Source organism: Nilaparvata lugens, chromosome 9 (assembly GCF_014356525.2).
Source record: "Nilaparvata lugens isolate BPH chromosome 9, ASM1435652v1, whole genome shotgun sequence".
NCBI classification, from domain to species: Eukaryota; Metazoa; Arthropoda; class Insecta; order Hemiptera; family Delphacidae; genus Nilaparvata; species Nilaparvata lugens.
This window is the reverse complement of record NC_052512.1, coordinates 44,825,573-44,849,345: the sequence shown is the minus strand read 5'-3', so window position 1 is coordinate 44,849,345 and position 23,773 is coordinate 44,825,573. Positions and strand designations below refer to the sequence as shown.

The window sequence follows — 23,773 nt, the reverse complement described above, 5'->3', positions numbered from 1 at the left end:
AGAGAAAGGAAGTAAGAGAACGTGTGACAGAGAGAGAGAGTGTGAGAGTGAAGAGTAAGTTACAAGACCAAGAGTGTATATTGTTTGGCTTGAGTTTAGTTTTGCAGTTCATGTGTGAAAGAGTCAGACAATCAGAGATAAAGAGAGAAGCATATTGAAGATAGAGAAAGAGAGAAACAAGATATAGAGAGAGAAGCTAGTATCTTGTTTGAGACCAGTCAGTTCTGCAAACTGTGAGTCGAGATATCTCTTCAGTTCTTGTTTGGCATAACTTGAAACAAGTTCTTCCAAACTCTACTCTAAACTCCAAACTCTAAACTAACCTAACTCTAAACTAAACTCTAAACTCTCCAGTCTTGTATTAAAAAATGTGTATCAATAATTTATCGTCTATTTAGTAGTGATCTAGTGCTGTGAAAAACATATGTTTTGACGTCATATGTTTTGTGAGGACATATGTTGAAATCGTGTTGTTATTAAGATAACTGGAAGGCAAGTATTTATTTATTTATTCATTTATTTATTCATTTATTTATTTATTCATCTATTTACAATGCAAATGACACTAATGTAATAACATTGAAAGATAAAATAACAAGGTAGTCCTTGTGCTATTTTTCTTCCAAATTTTTATAGGTGACAAAGTCCAAGATAAGGTTAGAATTTCACCTGTACAATTTTCATGAAATTATGGTTCAAAATAAACATTAAAACTATAAATTTTGAATTTAGATGGCTTAAATTGATAAATTAATTAGAAATATTCCACTCAATCACCACTTTTAACGAATAATATTGAGTTATTTAACAAAATTTGGAACTGTAAGTATTCAACTGTAGATATCACATAAGGTTAACCGTCCACTGGAGCCGAATTCAACCGATCCGTTCGGCCGTTGGATCGGACGAATCTGCCGGCCGTTGATTCGGCCGAATATGGTCGTCCATTGCAACCGTTTACGTCAGTCTAGTTGCCAATTATTGAATTAACTACTATCATAGCCACAAAAATTTGTCATAAACAATGATTATATTGAGATTTTGAAAACTGAATAAAAAATAATATCCACTAAATTAGTTATTCATTATAATAATCTTATCTTCAGATCCTGAAGATTGGACCACAGATTCCTTTGAACATCACGACGATGATATCTTTTGTCTCGCATATCCCACAATGGAACATGCTCTTGAACCAAACTTATCAACTTTTCATTGTCCATAGTTGAAACTTTATAAAACAGAACAAGTTCATAAAACAAAAACAGGACTGTGAAGCAATTTTGAAGTTGAGATGATGTTGTCTGAGCTCGACTTCGGCCGGATAGAGCCGGAAAAACCCATTCAATTCGGATCGGCCGGAGCCGGCCGTGCAAGGACGTATGAACCTGTTGCAATGGACGAGCATCTATAGCTTTCTTTGTTGAGAGATCGTTCGGACGAGTTTGGTAGTTTTTGGCCGATACTAAATCGGACGAAATCGGTTCCAGTGAACGGCCCACCTTAGAAGGGTAGTTAATGTTGCAAATTTCTTCTCCGATTACTGTCGACTACTGTCTATTTATCAGTGTGTTGTTGGGATTGTGAGAATGTAAAGGTGCGTACAGACTTTCGCTCTGCTCCGCAACCGAACGTCACTCGAGCAGAGCGATTGATGATCGACCGGGGAGCAACAGTGGTTCGACCGGGGAACGCGAGAAGATCTAACATCTTCCGTAACGTTCATGATGGGTGCGTGGGCGGTGCGACTGTGGTTCGATGGAGGAACGAGGGCGGTACGAGGGAGGAGCGTGCTCGGTGCGGGTTTGGAAGAGCTTATATGTGTACGCAGCTTTAGAAGGGCACAGTATGAGAGACTACCAGCGTCACATAGCTTCACCAAAAACAACTACTAGGACTATCGGCTTCAGTTAACACAACATTTGCAACATAACGGTCTCAAAATATGGGATATCTTGTTATGCTATATTTTCTCTATGATAGAAGGCTACCTTGGAGAAAAGATAGCATAAGAAGATATGCCATGGTTTGTAGAATTCATTCAGAGTTTGGAAGAATTGTATCAAATTATGGTGTTGTGTATCAAGTTAAATGATACTGTATCATATTGTGGTGATTCTGTATCATATTGTGTTGATTCTGTATAATTTATGGTGATATGGGAACCCGTATAGTCCAGGACTCTCAAATAGATACGGGGATCATCAGCTGGGGAGAAGGGGAGATATCTTCACAATCTACGCCCAAAACTGAAACTCCAGGTAAAATTAAATCAGAATAATCCTCAATTAAAATCTTTTTATTAAACAATAGACAGCAAATAAATTCATCTATAAAAATGGATTCCTCAGTAGAAGATATGCCATGGTTTGAAGAATTCATTCAAAGTTTGGAAGTTTTGTATCAAATTATGGTGTTTTGTATCAAATTGAGGTGAAACTGAATCATATATGTGTTGATACTGTATTATCTATAGTGTTACCATAGATTAAAGACAGCATAAGAAGATATGTCATGGTTTGTAGAATTCATTGAAAGTTTGGAAGTTTTGTAGAAAATTGTGGTGTTGTGTATCAAGTTGAGGTGATACTGTATCATATTGTGTTGACACTGTATCAATGATAATGATATGTCATGGTGTTGGACCGTTATGTTGCAAATGTGAGTGTTAACTGAAGCCGATAGTCCTAGTAGTTGTTTTTGGTGAAGCTAAGTGACGCTGGTAGTCTCTCATACTGTGCCCTTCTTACACTCTTACACTCCCAACAACACACTAATAATAGACAGTGTATAGGGTGTCTATGTTGCAAATGTGAGTGTTAACTGAAGCCGATAGTCCTAGTAGTTGTTTTTGGTGAAGCTAAGTGACGCTGGTAGTCTCTCATACTGTGCCCTTCTTACACTCTTACACTCCCAACAACACACTAATAATAGACAGTGTATAGGGTGTCTATGTTGCAAATGTGAGTGTTAACTGAAGCCTAGTAGTTGTTTTTGGTGAAGCTATGTGACGCTGGTAGTCTCTCATACTGTGCCCTTCTTACACTCTTACACTCCCAACAACACACTAATAATAGACAGTGTATAGGGTGTCTATGTTGCAAATGTGAGTGTTAACTGAAGCCTAGTAGTTGTTTTTGGTGAAGCTATGTGACGCTGGTAGTCTCTCATACTGTGCCCTTCTTACACTCTTACACTCCCAACAAACACTAATAATAGACAGTGTATAGGGTGTCTATGTTGCAAATGTGAGTGTTAACTGAAGCCGATAGTCCTAGTAGTGTTTTTGGTGAAGCTAGTGACGCTGGTAGTCTCTCATACTGTGCCCTTCTTACACTCTTACACTCCCAACAACACACTAATAATAGACAGTGTATAGGGTGTCTATGTTGCAAATGTGAGTGTTAACTGAAGCCGATAGTCCTAGTAGTTGTTTTTGGTGAAGCTAAGTGACGCTGGTAGTCTCTCATACTGTGCCCTTCTTACACTCTTACACTCCCAACAACACACTAATAATAGACAGTGTATAGGGTGTCTATGTTGCAAATGTGAGTGTTAACTGAAGCCGATAGTCTAGTAGTGTTTTTGGTGAAGCTAAGTGACGCTGGTAGTCTCTCATACTGTGCCCTTCTTACACTCTACACTCCCAACAACACACTAATAATAGACAGTGTATAGGGTGTCTATGTTGCAAATGTGAGTGTTAACTTAAGCCGATAGTCCCACGACTGTTTTTCGGTGAAGCTAAGTGACGCTGGTAGTCTCTCATACTGTGCCCTTCTTACACTCTTACACTCCCAACAACACACTAATAATAGACAGTGTATAGGGTGTCTATGTTGCAAATGTGAGTGTTAACTGAAGCCGATAGTCCTAGTAGTTGTTTTTGGTGAAGCTATGTGACGCTGGTAGTCTCTCATACTGTGCCCTTCTCACACTCTTACACTCCCAACAACACACTAATAATAGACAGTGTATAGGGTGTCTATGTTGCAAATGTGAGTGTTAACTGAAGCCGATAGTCCTAGTAGTTGTTTTTGGTGAAGCTAAGTGACGCTGGTAGTCTCTCATACTGTGCCCTTCTCACACTCTACACTCCCAACAACACACTAATAATAGACAGTGTATAGGGTGTCTATGTTGCAAATGTGTGTTAACTGAAGCCGATAGTCCTAGTAGTTGTTTTTGGTGAAGCTATGTGACGCTGGTAGTCTCTCATACTGTGCCCTTCTCACACTCTTACACTCCCAACAACACACTATAATAGACAGTGTATAGGTGTCTATGTTGCAAATGTGAGTGTTAACTGAAGCCGATAGTCCTAGTAGTTGTTTTTGGTGAAGCTATGTGACGCTGGTAGTCTCTCATACTGTGCCCTTCTTACACTCTTACACCCCCAACAACACACTAATAATAGACAGTAGTCGACAGCAATCGCAGAAGAAATTTGCAACATAAACTGCCATTTATGGCACACAACTGTCCTAGAATTTGTTTTTATTGTAATATGTAATTTGTTTTGCAAGTAATTATACTGTATTATGAAGCAATTGAATACTAATATGATATAGTGAGGTCCACGTTAAAATGGTAGTGGAGAAACATAGGAGAACAGCGTTGCCGATTCTCTACCTTGCCACTACCTTTCATAGAGAATAGGTGATACCGGTATATCTGATGTAATATTAACTGTTAATTCTTGTTTCAAATAATCCAATTTTATTCGTCATCCATAAATAATTCTCAATGATATAATAATAAGTTTACTTGATTGAGATCTAATATTTTGTTAATCAATTATATTTCTACATTGTTGAGAAACAATCTTGGAACGTTGTGGAGGTGGAAAAGGATAGCGCTATCTGCTTTGTGAAATGATAGACAAGGATAGCAACACCAATGTTAATCAAATACTGCCATTATAACTTGGACCTCACTATGGACACATGTCATAATATGTATGCTTCTTTATTAATTAATAAGAATTAAAAATTAATTAATGTTAATTTTAACGAGTGGAGGGTAAGCTAATAATCTTCCTATAGTGATGTCCACGTTATAATGGCAGTGTATGTTTAGAAATTGTATTGCTATCCTTGTCTATTATTCAACAAAGCAGATAGCGCTATCTCTTCCCTACCTCTGCACTGTTGCCAAAGCTTGGAAGTTTTGTATCAAATTATTGAGTTGTGTATCAAGCTCAGATGATACTGTATCATATTTTGTTATACTGTATCATGTGTGGTGATCTTTGTATCATCTTCCTATAGTGAGGTCCACGTTATAATGGCAGTGTTTGATTAGCAATGGTGTTGCTATCCTTGTCTATCATTCAACAAAGCAGATAGCGCTATCTCTTTCTCGCTTTGCTCTGTTGCTAGGTTGGTTTTTAACAATGTAGATATATAATTAACCAAATATTTAATCTTGACTATGAGAATTCTTTTTGAATCATTGAAAAATATAATTTCTTGCTTAATAAAACATAATTGATTATTTTAAACGAGAATGAACAGTTAATATTACATCAATAAACCTGTATCAGCTACCGTCTATAGAAGGCATTGACAAGACAGAGGATCGACAACGTTGATCTTCTATCTTTCTCCACTGCCATTATAACGTGGACATCACCATAGTAGCTCTAATGAGATAATGAGTTTTAAAATTTTTGATTCAGATCTGAGTCTCCAAGAATCGACAAATTTGGCAGGAGATTTATTTATCATAAATTGATTTATCATAAATTAATTATGATAAATAATCCACCATGGAATTGGAGCGTCGACGAGGCTGTAGAAAAATACGAAAATTTGAAAAAATCCGACATAGAAAGTTTAAAAAATTGGATGAAGGGGGAGACACATCTTCCCAGTATTCCAGGTAAGTGATAATACATAAATTAACTAGTAGTTCTGTGAACAGTAGACCTCACGCAGTATTCTCATCCACAAGTACCTGATTGAAACTATAGACCTTATGGAAATACAGCAATAGACTGGCTTCTCCACACATCTGTGTAATCACTTGTCAGCTGATTTATGATGAATAATTCTATGGTCTGATTTTCACTCTAATATTGGCGTATGAAGGAGGCTCCTTTTTCCTTTTATACTATTAGTTCTGTGAACAGTAGACCTCACGCAGTATTCTCATCCACAAGTACCTGATTGAAACTATAGACCTTACGGAAATACAGCAATAGACTGGCTTCTCCACACATCTGTGTAATCACTTGTACGCTGATCTATGATAAATAATTCTATAGTCTGATTTTTACTTTCCTTGCCGTATTACCATAGGTGAGGAAAGTATTGCTTTCCGAAAAAAATTAAGGTACCCCAATTTCTAAATTTCTATACGTTTCAAGGTCCCCTGAGTCCAAAAAAGGGGTTTTTGGGTATTGGTCTGTATATATATATATATATATATAATATATATATATATATATATATATATATATATATATATATATGTGTGTGTGTGTGTGTGTGTGTGTGTGTGTGTGTGTGGTGTGTGTGTGGGTGTCTGTGTGTGTGTGTGTGTGTGTGTGTGTGTGTGTGGTGTGTGTGTGTGTGTGTGTGTGTGTGTGTGTGTGTATGTGAGTCTGTGTACACGATATCTCATCTCCCAATTAACGGAATGACTTGAAATTTGGAAGTTAAGGTCCTTCCCCTATAAGGATCCGACACGAACAATTTTGATCAAATGCGATTCAAGACGGCGGCTGAAATGGTGAAAATGTTGTCAAAAACAGGGTTTTTCGCGATTTTCTCGAAAACGGCTCCAACGATTTTAATCAAAGTTATACCTAAAATAGTCATTGATCTATCAACTGCCACAAGTCCTATATCTGTACAAATTTCAGGAGCTCCGCCCCATCTATGCAAAGTTTGATTTTAGATTCCCAATTATCAGGCTTCAGATATTATTTAAACAAAAAATTTCAAGTGCGAAAGATTGAGCTTAAAAATCTCTACAATTAATGTTCAGTAGCATTTTTACCCAAAGTTGAAAATAAGCTCGAAATTCGAGAAAATGTGATTATCCAATTACAAACTGTTGGCAACTGTTGATTCTATTAAATCATTCACTATGGAGAGATAGCAGACCTCGTGTGTCGCCAGCGTTATTGCCCTGTCACCAGCTGGCTCATATCTTAGAAAAGTATACTTTTGAGATGCGCAGGAACACTAGCGTCAGGTGATCAATTTTAATAATGGCAAGGAAAGTTGTGTGAGTGTGCCACACCAGATTTTTCCGGTATGCAATCCACAAGTTGACATGTTTTGATGCGAACAAACACTACCCTACTCTCTATTATTATATAGATAACGTGTTATAACACAAGAATACTGGTCTTCTCAAACAATAGTTCTTGAAAAAATATCATTGAAAATAGAAAAAAGAATATCACTGCCAACTTCTAGTGAACACTAATGGTGGGATTGAATGGTAAGCTATGAATCTATGTATGTCTATGTATAATCTGAGGTGTGACATGTATGTCACAATAGGTTTTAACTTGTCTAGTTTTTCTGAATTCTGTCAAGGAAATCGTCAATGTTGAAATCTAACCTAAAAAACGTATTACAAACATAGGAGACTCGATAGGCTGCCTACCAAAGTAAATCTAACCTTCTTGTTATACTTCTTCTTTTTCCTCTCCTTCTTCTTCTTCTTCTTCTTCTTCTTCTTCTTCTTCTTCTTCTTCTTCTTCTTCTTCTTCTTCTTCTTCTTCTCAACACTCCTTTTTATCTGCAGTTCTTTTCCCTCAGCCTCTTCTCTTAGTAGAGAGTTAGTGGGGAGGATATATTGAATATTGTTTCCTTAGAATGGACATTGATATGTCCAAAGCTCCGCCAATTTATGTAGATGCATAACAATATAATTATCTATAGTTATTATATTACAAATTACTTTTTCATATCATATACAGTTCAATAATTATTTTCTTAGTCTATATTATGTAAATTCATCTATAATTTTGCTGTATTGTAAGCTATTGTATATAAGTATATAAGCCAGTATATATTGTAATCTACATAAATAGAGTACTCAATCAATCAATCAATCAATCAATCAATCTTCTCCCTCTAGCCTTGTTAAACTTCTTTCCTCTTCTTCCTCTCTTTCTTTTTCTCTTCTTCTTCTTCTTCTTCTTCTTCTTCTTCTTCTTCTTCTTCTCCACACTCCTTTTTATCTGCAGCTCTCTTCTACATCTTTTCCTTTGCCTCTTCTCCCTCTAGCCTTGTTAACTTCTTCTTTCCCCTTCTCACTCTTTTTCAGTTTTCTTCTCATTTTCCTCCTCTATTGTCCCATATTCTACATCTTCTCTAGAATTTTCTTCTACTTTACACTGCTTCTTATCTGCAATTTTCTTCTAAATCATCTTTCACTTCTACGGTAGTATTTTATTCTTATTTTTCTTCTTCTCTTTTTTCAATTAAATCTAATAATCTAGTATTATTTCCCTAAATACTATAATTCTAGAAGTTTAGTAAGATGCTGGTAAGAATAAATCTTCTTTTTCTTCTTCTCCTACTCCTCCTTCTTTACCACCTTCTTCTTCATCACTTCTTCTCCATCTTGTCCTTCTTCTCTAGAATTTTCTTCTTCTTCCACTTCTCCACGCTCCTTTTCATCTGCAGCTCTCTTCTACATCACCTGTTACTTCTACTGTAGTATTTTTATTATTCTTCTTCTTCTCCCTCTAACCTTGCTACACTCCTTTCCTCTTCTTCTTCTTCTAGTTCTTGTTCGTCTTGTTCTTCTTATTCTGTCTTCTCCTGTCTTCGTCTTCTTCTTCAAATGTGTCATCTTTTCTTCTTCTTCTTCTTTCTCTCCTTCCTCTTCTTCTGACTTCTTCATCTTCATCTTTTTTTTCTCCTTCTCCTTTGTTCTTCTTCTCCTTTTTCTTCTTCATCTCCTCCAACACCTCCTCGTATTTCTGCTCCTTCTTCTCCTATTTTGCTTCTTCTTTCCTCACTTCTCCTATTCTCCTCGTCTTCTTCTTCTTCTTCTTCTTCTTCTTCATCTTCTATTTCTCCTCCTCCTGTCTTCTTCCTTTCTCCTCCTCCTATCTTCTTCATCTTCTTCTTCTTCCTACGAAATCGAAATCGTAATTATTCAACCTTGTTAGAAGGTCATGTCACTATGTTTTGTCTGTCACTATATCATCAGCAAGTAATTGAGTGGATAAAATACAGTTACAGATAGCTTGAGAATACATAGAGTTGTTGCAGATACATCCTGGATAGATTTCTGGTATTTTTTCATGTATTTATTTCGGTGTGCAAAGGTCATTACTGTAATTACTGTTTTGGTCAATTTCTATTTGAAGACCGCAAGCAATTACATTCAATGACAGCAAAAACTGATTTGTTTCCACGTTATAATGGCAGTATTTGATTGACATTGGTGTTGCTATCCTTGTCTGTCATTCCACAAACCAGATAGTGCTATCACTTTCCAGCTCTGCAACGTTGCCAGATCGTTTTTTAACAAATTGAGATAAACTAAGGGCTGGTTTCCGAGCTCGGGATTTAGCTAAGTTCTAGACTTTGAACAGCTGCAGTCAGAAAATTGGCTTTCCGAAACGGGGCGCATCCGGAGCCCCTTGGTTAGACGGATATGGCGAGCGAAGCGAGCCTGACGCCTAGTATATTATAAATACTATTTGTTGATTGTAGCTCATATTATACGTTATCATAATTATGTGCACTCTCATTTGTTGATATGTTTATTTACAGATGAACAGGTGGTTTTATTTCATCATGCGTGTAAATACGAGCTTGATAGAACAAAGGAGACTATTGAGAAATGCTATATAATGAGAACAAATTACAAAGAACTGTTTTCAAATAGAGATCCATCTCATCCGTTCATTCAGGAGATAATGAAAGTTGTGTAAGTTTATAATAATCTGCTTCTTCTTCTTCTCCATCTTCTTCTTCTTCTCCATCTCCTTCTTCTTCTTCTTCTTCTCCATCTTCTTCTTATTCTCCTTCTTAGTGGGGAGGATATTTTTAATATTCTTCCCAAAGAATGGACATTGATATGTCCAAAGCTCCGCCAATTTATGTAGATGCATAACAATAAATTATTATCTATAGTTATTATATTACAAATTGCTTTTTCATATCATATACAGTTCAATAGTTATTTTCTTAGTCTATATTATGTAAATTCATCTATAACTTTGCTGTATTGTAAGCTATTGTATACAAGTGTATAAGCCAGTATATATTGTAATCTACATAAATAAAGTACTCAATCAATCAATCAATCAATCAATCAATCAATCAATCAATCAATCTTCTTCTTCTTCTTCTTCTTCTCCATCTTCTTCTTCTTCTCGTTCTCATTCAATTCCTCCTCCACCTCCTCTCTTCTTCTCCATTCTTTTTATCCTCCTTTCCTTTTCTTCTTTACGCAAAAAATCTGGTGTGGCGCACTCACACAACTTTCCTTGCCATTATGAGAATTGATCACCTGACGCTAGTGTTCACGCGCATCTCAAGTCTACTCATAAACAAATATCTGAGCCAGCTGGTGACAGGACAATAACGCTGGAGACATACGAGGTCTGCTATCTCTCCATAGTTATCATTTGATAGAATCAACAGTTGCCAACAGTTTGCAATTGAATAATCACATTTTCTCGAATTTCGAGCTTATTTTTAATTTTAGGTGGAAATGTTACTGAACATTAATTGTAGAGATTTTCATGCTCAATCTTTTTCCTTTAATATTATCCTTGAAATGCAAATTTTCCAAAAACCTTGTATATACGTCGACGCGCAATTAAAAAAGGAACATACCTGTCAAATTTCATGAAAATCTATTACCGCGTTTCGCCGTAAATGCGCAACATATGAACATTTAAACATTCAAACATTTACACTAGTAGTTCTGTAAACAGTAGACCTCACGCAGTAATCTCATCCACAAGTACCTGATTGAAACTATAGACCTTATGGAAATACAGCAATAGTCTGGCTTCTCCACACATCTGTGTAATCACTTGTCAGCTGATTTATGATGAATAATTCTATAGTCTGATTTTTACTCTAATATTGGCGTATGAAGGAGGCTCCTTTTTCCTTTTATATTATCCTTGAAATGCAAAATTTCCAAAAACCTTGTATATACGTCGACACGCAATAAAAAAAGGAACATACCTGTCAAATTTCATGAAAATCTATTACCGCGTTTCGCCGTAAATGCGCAACATATGAACATTTAAACATTCAAACATTTACACTAGTAGTTCTGTAAACAGTAGACCTCACGCAGTAATCTCATCCACAAGTACCTGATTGAAACTATAGACCTTATGGAAATACAGCAATAGTCTGGCTTCTCCACACATCTGTGTAATCACTTGTCAGCTGATTTATGATGAATAATTCTATAGTCTGATTTTTACTCTAATATTGGCGTATGAAGGAGGCTCCTTTTTCCTTTTATATTATCCTTGAAATGCAAAATTTCCAAAAACCTTGTATATACGTCGAACACGCAATAAAAAAGGAACATACCTGTCAAATTTCATGAAAATCTATTACCGCGTTTCGCCGTAAATGCGCAACATATAAACATTTAAAAATTAAGAGAAATGCCAAACCGTCGACTTGAATCTTAAACCTCTCTTCGCTCAGTCAATTAGAAGCGTTTTTCCTAGACGAAATGAAGCATTCCTGAATAATTCAAAATAGCTGAAACTTGTACTTTTTTCTCTTCATTTTATTTTGTGCTCACTTCGTTCGATCAATGACAAAAAATAGTGTACGTTACTTGGGCGTGAATGTCTTTCGCAGTGCTCGAATGAAGTTCTCAACTTCTTAGAAACATCATTCTCGCCTGCAAAAGGCCCCTTCCCGTCCATGTGATGTAAGATATTATTTGTTTGGAAGTTTTGTATCAAATTATGGTGTTGTGTATCAAGTTGAGATGATACTGTATCATATTGTGGTGTTACTGTATCATGTTGTGGTGATACTGTATCATGTGAGGTGATACTGTATCACAAACTTGAAATTTTGCTTGTAATTTAATAAACAACTTCCTCAATTCATAGGATCTGCACACCGTTAAGAGGCTTCGACTCTAATCAAGTTGAGATGATACTGTATCATATTGTGGTGTTACTGTATCATGTTGTGGTGATACTGTATCATGTGAGGTGATACTGTATCACAAACTTGAAATTTTGCTTGTAATTTAATGAACAACTTCCTCAATTTTTATAGGATCTGCACACCGTTAAGAGGCTTCGACTCTAATGGAAATCAGGTGATATGGATGCGACTTAACAATTTAAATCCCGACCAATATTATTTCGGCACCAGTTTGAAAGCCATATTTATGACCATGGACGCCATACAACTGGAGCAAGGACCTGTGCCGGGATATGTGATTGTATTAGATGGCAAAGGATATACGTTGTCACATATGCTCAGGGCTACCATAACTCTATGCAAAAGGTTCATCCAGTATTCACAGGTGGGTATACTATTTGAGAAAAGTTTTGTATCAAATTATGGTGTTGTGTATCGAGTTGAGATGATACTGTATCATAGTAAGGTGATAGTGTATCAAATTGTGCAAGGGAGTTTCCTTTTGTCTACTGCTCAGGACTTTCAAGAGCTTCCTCAGCTATGTACAGGTAACATTCATCAAAGTTGGGAAGTTTTGTATCAAGTTGAGATGATACTGTATCATAATAGGGTGATAGTGTATCAAATTGTGCATGGGATTTTCCTTTTGGCATCTGCTCAGGACTGTCAAGAGCTTCCTCAGCTATGTACAGGTAAAATTCATCAAAGTTGGGAAGTTTTGTATCAAATTATGATGTTGTGTATCAAGTTGAGATGATATGTATCATATTGTGGTGATACTGTATCATATTGTGGTGATACTGTATCATTTATGGTGATAAAGGGAAAAGATAGCAAAAGAAGATATGTCATAGTTTGTAGAATTCATTCAAAGTTTTCAAGTTTTGTATCAAATTATGGTGTTGTGTATCAAGTTGAGATGATACTGTATCGTATTGTGGTGATACTGTATCAGATTGTGGTGATACTGTATCATCTGTGATACCATAGAGAAAAGATAGCGTTAGAAGATATGTCATGGTTTGTAGGATTCATCCAAAGTTTGGAAGTTTTGTATCAAATTATGGTGTTGTGTATCGAGTTGAGATGATACTGTATCATATTGTGGTGTTACTGTATCATGTTGTGGTGATATTGTATCATGTGAGGTGATACTGTATCATTTATGGTGATACCATACAGAAAAGATAGCTTAAGAAGATATGCCATGGTTTATTTGTAGAATTCATTCAAAGTTTGGAAGTTTTGTATCAAATAATTGTGTTGTGTATCAAGCTAAGATGATACTGTATCGTATTGTGGTGATACTGTATCATCTGTGATACCATAGAGAAAAGATAGCGTTAGAAGATATGTCATGGTTTGTAGGATTCATCCAAAGTTTGGAAGTTTTGTATCAAATTACGGTGTGGTGTATCAAGTTGAGATGATACTGTATCGTATTGTGGTGATACTGTATCAGATTGTGGTGAAACTGTATCATGTGTGATACCATAGAGAGAAGATAGCGTTAGAAGATATGCCATGGATTGTAGAATTCATTCAAAGTTTGGAAGTTTTGTATCAAATTACGGTGTGGTGTATCGAGTTGAGATGATACTGTATCGTATTGTGGTGATACTGTATCAGATTGTGGTGATACTGTATCATCTGTGATACCATAGAGAGAAGATAGCGTTAGAAGATATGCCATGGATTGTAGAATTCATTCAAAGTTTGGAAGTTTTGTATCAAATTATGGTGTTGTGTATCAAGTTGAGATGATAGGCTACTTTATTATATAGTGTTGTTAATGTATCATATTATGTTGATACGGTATCATATTGTGGTGATACTGTACTATTCAGCTTCCCTTCCTTTTCCAAGTTCTTCTTCTTCTTCTTCTCCTCCTCCTCCTCCTCCTACCTCTTCCTCTTCTTCTTCATCTTCTTCTACATTTAGAAGCCAATTCTTTCCTTTATTATAAAATTATAGACCCGTACTCGGCAATGATCTAATAATATTAGGATCTTGAAAAACCGAAAACTAGACCCACTGAAATCTTGAAGAATATAAAATAGGCCTATAACCATTATCGCTGAATCAAGAATCTATATGCAGAATTTCAAGTAAATCAGTTGAGTAGTTGAGACGTGATGATGCGTCATTCGTGAATTTCCTATCCCCTACCTGTATAAGCCAGTTCTTTCCTCTATTATATTATAGATAAATTATTTTTCCTACAGTTACGTTGAAAAGTGGCCATTGCTGCACTGATTACAGAACGCAAAGAATCACTTTTCCGCTCTAGTGCGGGAAAAATTTTTCTGCACTCCAGATTTGCAACATGGCAACGCAAAATACTTAGTAGGTTAAATGGAGCAACAGTGCAGCAAAATCAAAATGAAGTTGGTAACAGTGACTGCTGTGGCTGCTATAGTGAGCAGAGGTGCAACCAAGCACAACGCGCTAATTATTACATTATATATTATAATGGAGGACAACATTTTTATTCAATTTGACAATAAATTAAGGTTATTTTCAATAATAAAATTACACAGAAAAACATTTGATGTTTCATATTCAATGGTAACTGTAGGAAAAACTTAATGTGAAATACGTGCGCAAAGTTCCTCTGCTGCACTCAAGAAACCATTCCACCCTCGCCTACGGCTCGGGCGTAAACGTTTCTTTCGGTGCAGCAAACTGTCACTTTGCGCACTAGTTGCACAAATAACTAAATTCATTCGTTTTTATGTCAACAGGAAGGTTCGACGTTCTTCCCAAAAGCGATACATGTTCTAAATTTGTCATCAGTTTTGGAAAAAGTTGTCACAATTTTGAAACCCTTCATGAAAAGTGACCTCTTCTCTGTGGTAAGATCATGATAAATCGATTAATCAATCAATATTTCAATAAATCAGTGGATCAAGCTATCTGTCTATCATCTAATTAATAAATCAATCAATCACTCAATCAATCATTAATCTATCAATCATTCAATTTACAGATGGAAATTAACTGAGATATTGCAATTATTCAAATGTTAATGAATTAATAATTATTAAACGAAAATCCAAATTAAATGCTGTAATTCACCCCGAAGACTTCTGCTACTGCAAATATTGACAACAGGGTAAACAGCTAGATGGAAATTCGATGAGCGCTACTATTCAAAAATTATTTGTCAGCCCGGGAATCGAACCCAGTACCTCCTAATTTTTGTATAGCACATTTCCGGCAAGTCCTGAATAATTCTTTTTCGCCCCACTTGGATGTAATGAGCTGGGTTTCGTGCGTCATATGGAGGCCGAAAATGATTGTTTTCTGACCAGGCCGGTAAAAGTTTTACGGCCCTAGGGCTGTAAAATAGCCTTGAAGTCAGCTGATTCTGATTTGATGTGAACGTGTTTACAAAATGGTTTATGAAACGGAATCAGTTTATGCTTCTAGAATTGAATAAGTATTCTGCAATAAGATACTATCATTTTATTTGGATGAATGAAATACAGATAAGATATATATTATAAACTATTCAAATTCGATTTTCAGAGTAGGATAGAACTTCTAACCTAAACTTCCGAAGTCAACGACAACAAGCATTGTTGACATTGACATTCAGATTGGCTAAATTTCAAGTGTGCTAAAACAGCTGATCAAAAAATTTCTCATTATTTGTGTTTATTATTCAAGAATCAAAACATTTATAATAATATCATCTTATTGTCATTTGGAAGAATAAAAAGTACAAACTCAACCTCTTACATAATTGAACATAATCTTTTAGGTTATTTAGACAAATCAGAATAAAAAATGAAAACACTTGGACAATTTCCTGATATTCAGATTACCTCAGATTTGCTAGAACTATGACCTTCCTGTTTTGCTTTCGGAAGTGCCTAATAAACAATAATTATTCTCATATATCATATATATACATATATATATGAATATATATATATATAATATATATATATATATATATATATATATATATACATATATATATACATATATATATATATACATATATATCACTGAATCATCGGATAATGATATATTTTTTGTCAAATAAAATACAATTGATTAGAGGAAATAGTATATTTCGCACCTAGGGCCGAAAATGAGACTTTTCCGGCTCGAAATCGGTTTTCAAGTCCGAGGCCGTAGGCCGAGGACTAGAAAAGATTGAGAGCCGGAAAAATTGAAAAACGGAAAAACGCGTGTGGCGAAGAATAGCGTTTTTCCGTTTTTCAATTTTTCCGGCTCTCAATCTTTTCTAGTCCTTGGCCTGCGGCCTCGGACTTGAAAACCGATTTCGAGCCGGAAAAGTCTCATTTTCGGCCCTAGGTGCGAAATATACTATTTCCTCTAATCAATTGTATTTTATTTGACAAGAAAATATAGCATTTTCCGATGTTTCAGTGATAAATTTATATAATTGAGATTAAATATACTGTCAATTAATTATATTTCTACATTCTCTTCAGCTGAAATTCTTGCACTAGCTGATTTGTGGACCTTGCAACGTTGTGGAGTTAGACAAGGATAGCGCTATCTGCTTTGAGGAATGATAGACAAGGATAGCAAATACTGCCATTATAACGTGGGCATCACTTTAGTGCCTTGTATTTAATCGTTATAATGGCAGTGTTTGATTAGCAATGGTATTGCTATCCTTGTCTATCATTCCACAAGGCGGATAGCGCTATCTCTTTCTTGCTTTGCTCTCTTGCCAGATCGTCTTTTAACAATGTAGAATTGATAATTAATCAACGAAATATTTCATCTTGAATATGAAATTATTGAAAGATATGATCCGCTTGATAGAGTATAATCGATTATTTTAAACGAGAATGAACAGTTAATATTACATCAATAAACCTGTATCAGCTAACATCTATAGAAGGCATTGACAAGACAGAGGATCGGCAACGTTGTTCTCCTATCTTTCTTCACTGCCATTACAACTTGGACCTCTCTATAGTAATTCTAAACAATGATCAACAATTCATTGACAAACAATTAGATTAGAGTCTTCATTGGCTGAGGGATATAGGACTACTTGATATAATGTCATGGATTTGACTGTGATTAATATTGGATTTCTTTTTTAATGTATGTTAAATATTACGATTATGTTCGATATTTGATTTAATTGGTGTGTAAAATTTCAGATAAAATTCTACAAGCCAGGTAAACATGGTGAATTATTCGATCATCTACCGGCCTCCATAATCCCAGACGAATACGGTGGTACCGGGGGTGTACTAACTGAGATACAGGGTGAGAAACATTTATTCTTCTTCTTTCTCTTCTTCATCTTCTTCTTCTTCTTCGCCCTCATCATCTTCTTCTTTTCTCTCCAGTCTTTACCTTCTTCCGCTTCTATTAATCCTGTTATTCTCTTTCCTCCTCCTCCTCCTCCTCCCTCTTTTTCCTCCCCTTCTGACTCCTCCTTCTTATTCTTTTTCCTCTTTTCCTTATTCTTTTTCCTATTTTGGTAGAGAGTTAGTGGGGAGGATATTTTTAATATTCTTCCCAAAGAATGGACATTGATATGTCCAAAGCTCCGCCAATTTATGTAGATGCATAACAATATGATTATTATCTATAGTTATTATATTACAAATTGCTTTTTCATATCATATACAGTTCAATAGTTATTTTCTTAGTCTATATTATGTAAATTCATCTATAACTTTGCTGTATTGTAAGCTATTGTATATAAGTGTATAAGCCAGTATATATTGTAATCTACATAAATAAAGTACTCAATCAATCAATCAATCAATCACTCCTCCTTCTTATTCTTTTTCCTCATCATGATCTCCTCCATCAGTCTTATTCATATCTTCCTGTCTTCTTCTTCTTCTTCGCCTCCCTCTTCTTCTTCTTCTTCTTCTTCCTATCTTTTATCTTCTTCTTTCCTCTCTTTAATTTCCTTCTCGTTTTCTTTTCCTGTCATTTTCATCTTTTTCTTCTTCTCCCTTCTGTTCATAATATATGATTCCTTGCATTCTCACATTCTAATGTCCAAACCTCCGCCAATTTATGTAGATGCATAACAATATAATTATTATCTATATAATATATATTATATTACAAATTGCTTTTTCATATCATATACAGTTCAATAATTATTTTCTTAGTCTATATCATGTAAATTCATCTATAATTTTGCTGTATTGTAAGCTATTGTATATAAGTGTATAAGACAGTATATATTGTAATCTACATAAATAAAGTACTCAATCAATCAATCAATCTAAATACGACAATGCAACATAGTAATATCCTACAAAGATATGTGTCTTTAGCTATTTTTTCAGATATTTTAATTCTTTTTTAAGATATTTGCATACATTGGTTTTGAAGTATCTACATCTGAAAATCTACATGAGCATAATTAAGAACTGAAAATTTTGTGAAGTGGACAACTAGAAGACTTGACCTATTTCGGACTATGTGTAACCTTATCTAAATTTGGGAGAGGAATAGCACAAGGTTACCTTAATTTTTCTCTCCCTATCATTTTGATAATGTACTTATTGGGCCATATGAATAGAGTTGAGCATTTGCTTATACTTCTAAAATATGGAGCATTTGCTTCATTTTCTATGAATAAACGTGAGCAAAACCTTTTGCTCATGCTCATCAAAAAAATAGTTTGAGCATTTGCTCAAAAGTAAAAGCATCTGCTCAAAATTGTATGAATAAACTAGAGCATTTGCTCAAATTTTGAAGTAAATGCTTCAAAAAAGGTGAGTCTAGTCTAGAGCAGCTTATCACCTTTTGCTCATAGTAAAATGGCTCAACTAATCCGTATGAGGAAGAGGAAACTATACCAGATACGATCACAACCAATAGTTGAGAACTATAAAACTCTTATTGGATTCAACCATGATATATATCACCATTATCCCTACAAAAAAATAAATACAAAAGATAGCTAGCTACCTGATATAAAGATAGCCATCACAAAATAGGAAATAGGCATTTAAGAAGATGAGAGTGTGGACGATTATAAGAAGGCTATTGATATTATAAGAATATGCTGGAGATTATTATAGAGATGACATTTTTTCACGCTATTATTTCAAAATTCTAACCTAAAACTCTATTCATAAATAGAAAACAGAGCAGACGACGCCAAGAACACAAGCGGTGCACCCTACTTACATATTTAGTGCTTCCGTGAGTTATAAAAACAAACTAAGGCTACAAAAGCGAATCAGCTGATGAAAACTCTCTAAAATGCGTGAGCATTTGCTCCAGAGTTCAGGAGCATAAGGTAAGAGTATAAGGTAAAGCTTATTAATATAAAAATGAGCAAATGCTTTTGCTTCTACCTTTTGCTCATGAGCAAAACCTTATGCTCCATGCTCTTGCTCATGAGCATTTGCTCTGGTTTTATTCATATGGGCCAGTGTATCAGTCAATGAAGATTGAAGAATTTTGTTCATCTTTTCTTTCAGAGGAACACGTTCAACACCTGATGAAATACAAAGACTGGTTTGCAGCCGAGGAACAGTTGAGAATAGACGAGACAAAGAGAGGAGATCTGCGAAGCTGTGCTGAAAGCGTACTGTGCAACGAAGAGGAAGATATAGGGACATCTTTGAAAAGATTGGAAATTGACTGAACAAACATCTAGGGCCGTTTGCACAGTGTAAGTTTAAGCTAAAGCTTAAACCAAATCAGGATTTTTTTTGGTTTGAACTAAAATTCCGTTTGCACAGTATCGGTTTAAACTCTGTATTGAGTTTAAACTCTGGCAAAGTTTCAACCTTCAAAGCAGGAGGTTTAAACCAAATAATTTGGATTAACTTGACATCTGTAAAGATTTGTTGGAGAAACAGCTGATAGTAAATTATTTTTCTACGGTTGTTTCTAATGCTTCTGTAGACGATAATAAATTATAAATTTAGGCTATAGTACATCATTATTTGAATGTAAAAATAATTAAAATGGAGGAATTGATAGAAGCTTTTAATGCGATTGATAAAGATGACTGCGAAGGAATTTTAAAACTGAGAAAAATTTGGCAAAAACGAATGATTTAAATTTCTGGGATGATATAGAATTTTCTTAACGGTTTGGCTTGAGTAAAGCAACTTCCAATCCAGTATTTGATTAACTAAACTAAACCACTTGATAAATAAGACTATTTTTAACAGTGGTCTTTGATTAGAAACCTATTTTTAATAACACATAACTGAGATATTTTGCTTTCGAGAGATTTCTAATAAACGAGGAAGACCGTAGTAGATTAATCGCTTTTTTAAAAACATTCTAAAATATATTTTTTGGTGCCTGCTAAATATAAGTTTGTATCTAATAGTAATATAACATTTCATCACTTTTTGAAGAATTTCTTGATCCTTTTTTAACTTTTATTACCATACATCTTACAGCTCTGTAGATTTTGAACAAGGAAATAGTAGCTACATAACCTCAATTTACTGATTGTTTATAAACAAATAACAAATTTCCAGAAAAAACCAGCCTTCTTGATATTATAAACGATGATATTCTATTACCAACTTAACTCTAAACTAGTTTAACTTAAACTGGATTAGTAAATGCACTGAGAAAACTGATTCAAGTTTAAAATTTCAGATTAACTTAAACTCAATTAACTTAATCGAGTTTAGCAATCTATACTGTGCAAACGGCCCTTACTGTGCAATATAATGGAGAAGAAAAGATAGCATAAGAAAATAGATGCCATGGTATGTAGAATTCGTTCAAAGTTTGGAAGTTTTCTATCAAATTATGGTGTTGTGTATCAAGTTGAGATGATACTGTATCATATTGTGTTGATACTGTATCATTTACAGTGATATGCCATGTGTAAAGGACCGTTATGTTGCAAATGTGAGTGTTAACTGAAGCCGATAGTCCTAGTAGTTGTTTTTGGTGAAGCTATGTGACGCTGGTAGTCTCTCATACTGTGCCCTTCTTACACTCTTACACTCCCAACAACACACTAATAATAGACAGTGTATAGGGTGTCTATGTTGCAAATGTGAGTGTTAACTGAAGCCGATAGTCCTAGTAGTTGTTTTTGGTGAAGCTATGTGACGCGGGTAGTCTCTCATACTGTGCCCTTCTCACACTCTTACACTCCCAACAACACACTAATAACAGACAGTAGTCAACAGTAATCGCAGAAGAAATTTGCAATATAAACGACCTGTATTATGGAATATCTTCTTATGCTATCTTTTCTCTATGGCAATATATAATATTAGTATAATATATAATAAAATAAAACAGGGTGATTTCTTAGCCCTGTAAATATGAATTTTGTAGCCATATTTAAATAGTAGACTTTTGAATATATATAATGTTGCTCATTAAAAAGTTGATTCCTGTATTATATTATTATTATTGCTTGGGAGATTATAGTTAAATTTATATTGTTTCAGCTTCATGACACTTTTATACTATATATAAACCCAAATATTTGTATTGTATTATCTATAGTATTTAGATTATATAGGTTTTATTAGTATTATCCATGATATAATAAAGGAAAGAACTGGTTAATACACGTAGGGTATGGGAAATTCACGAATGACGCATCATCACGTCTCAACTACTCAACTGATTTACTTGAAATTTTGCAGATAGATTCTTAATTAACCGAGGATGGTTATTGGCTAATTTTCAATTCTTCAGGATATCAGTAGGTCAAGTTTTCATTTTGTCAAGTTTTGAAATAGACCCTCAAGGAGCACGGATTATCTGATAGTGAAACGGGTTACTTGTACAATGAAGAAAAATGTCACAATAAATTGAAGGGCACAGAGGAAAAACGATCAGTCACAAAATCTTTTCTTCTCCTTCTTCTTCTTCCTCTTCTCCTTCTCCTTCTAAGCTGAGAATGTTGTTCATTTTTACTTTCCTTGCCCTATTACCATAGGTAGGGAAAGTATTGCTTTCCGAAAAAAATTAAAGTACCCAAATTTCCAAATTTCTATACCTTTCAAGGTCCCCTGAGTCCAAAAAATTAGTTTTTGGGTATTGGTCTGTGTGTGTGTGTGTGTGTGTGTGTGTGTGTGGTGTGTGTGTGTGTGTGTGTGTGTGTGTGTGTGTGTGTACACGATATCTCATCTCCAATATTAACGGAATGACTTGAAATTTGGAACTTAAGATCCTTACAATTTAAGGATCTGACACGAACAATTTCGATCAAATGCAATTAAAGATGGCGTCTAAAATGGAGAAAATGTTGTCAAAACAGGGGTTTCACGATTTTCTCGAAAACGGCTCCAACGATTTTGATTAAATTCATACCTAAAATAGTCATTGATAAGCTCTATCAACTGCCACAAGTCTCATATCTGTAAAAATTTCAGGAGCTCCCCCCCATCTATGCAAAGTTTGATTTTAGATTCCCAATTATCAGGCTTCAGATACAATTTAAACAAAAAAATTGAGTGGAAAAGATTGAGCATTAAAATCTCTACAATTAATGCTCAGCAACATTTTCACCTAAAATTAAAAATAAGCTCGAAATTCGAGATAATGTGATTATTCAATTGCAAACTGTTGCCAACTGTTGATTCTATTAAATCATTCACTATGAAGAGATAGCAGACCTCGTATGTCTCCAGTGTTATTGTCCTGTCACCAGCTGGCTCAGATCTTTGTTTATAAGTAGACTTGAGATGTGCGTGAACACTAGCGTCAGGTGATCAATTCTCATCACGGCAAGGAAAGTTGTGTGAGTGCGCCACACCAGATTTTTTAATTTAATTAAAAACATAATATAATATATTGTATTATCTTATAGATTTGACAAGAATCATAAAAAATCATAAAAAAATTGAAAAATCAAAAAAGAATAAAAAAAAAACTGAATGATCATACTTTGATCAGTTAATCGTACTTTTCCACCGATGGAAAAGAACGTAAATAGAGTAGCTGAACGTAAACAGACATGGCTGAATATGAGGTTGTTTACAAATTATGGACTCCATTATAATGTATTTGGGAGCAGAGAAATGCATGATTACATAAATTCAATAACATTTAAAATATTTCACAAAGCATTAAAACCACTCCAATCACCTGATGGTTAATTGATTACAATGAAATAGGTTAAGTTCTAGTTTTGTTTACAAAATATGATCAACAGGGGAAACATCTGTCAGTCATAACTCATGAGCAACCGTTCAGCCACAGAATACACACAAAATGGAAGGTATCAATCTAACCAAGATTTGAATGCACCAAGACCACGACACATGACTGCATCATCTTGTTATAAATTGAAACTACTACTGTATTACAATGCTACACTTTCTTTCAAGATGGCGGATTATGGCGTCAAGATACTAGCCGACTTTTCATTCTGTGGTTCATCTGTGATCAGGTTTTTTACTGAACGTAAAAAAAACCCCGATGGAATTGATCTGTGGCTTTGAACTCAACCAATGTATCTAGTAAAAATATTATGGTTTCCAATTTTTGCCTTACAATAGTGATTATAATGTCAGAGAAGAATGATAGGAGATCAACGTTGCGATTCTCGTGTTTTGACAAGAATCATAAAAAATCATAAAAAATTGAAAAATCAAAAAAGAATAAAAAAAAAACTGAATGATCATACTTTGATCAGTTAATCGTACTTTTCCACCGATGGAAAAGAACGTAAATAG

General features: G+C 34.8%; 2 protein-coding genes across 3 annotated transcripts in view; one reads left to right on the top strand and one right to left on the bottom strand.

Moving 5' to 3' along the window:
• The window catches only part of LOC111063758 (dmX-like protein 2), a 478,861-nt gene that overhangs the window by 93,296 nt on the left and 361,792 nt on the right, over positions 1 to 23,773 (bottom strand). The window lies entirely within an intron of this gene.
• Positions 235 to 21,935, top strand: LOC120353170 (alpha-tocopherol transfer protein-like). 2 transcript variants are annotated; one of them, XM_039435955.1, is made up of 7 exons: positions 239 to 492; positions 5,681 to 5,883; positions 9,753 to 9,909; positions 12,255 to 12,507; positions 14,867 to 14,977; positions 17,279 to 17,387; positions 19,580 to 21,935. In XM_039435955.1, exons 2-7 carry the CDS (start codon positions 5,754 to 5,756, stop codon positions 19,744 to 19,746), a joined length of 927 nt encoding a protein of 308 aa, XP_039291889.1. In that variant the 5' UTR covers positions 239 to 492; positions 5,681 to 5,753; the 3' UTR covers positions 19,747 to 21,935. The 2 variants fall into 2 exon arrangements, with proteins under 2 accessions (XP_039291891.1, XP_039291889.1); XM_039435957.1 differs by lacking the exon at positions 9,753 to 9,909 and having other exon boundaries at positions 235 to 492.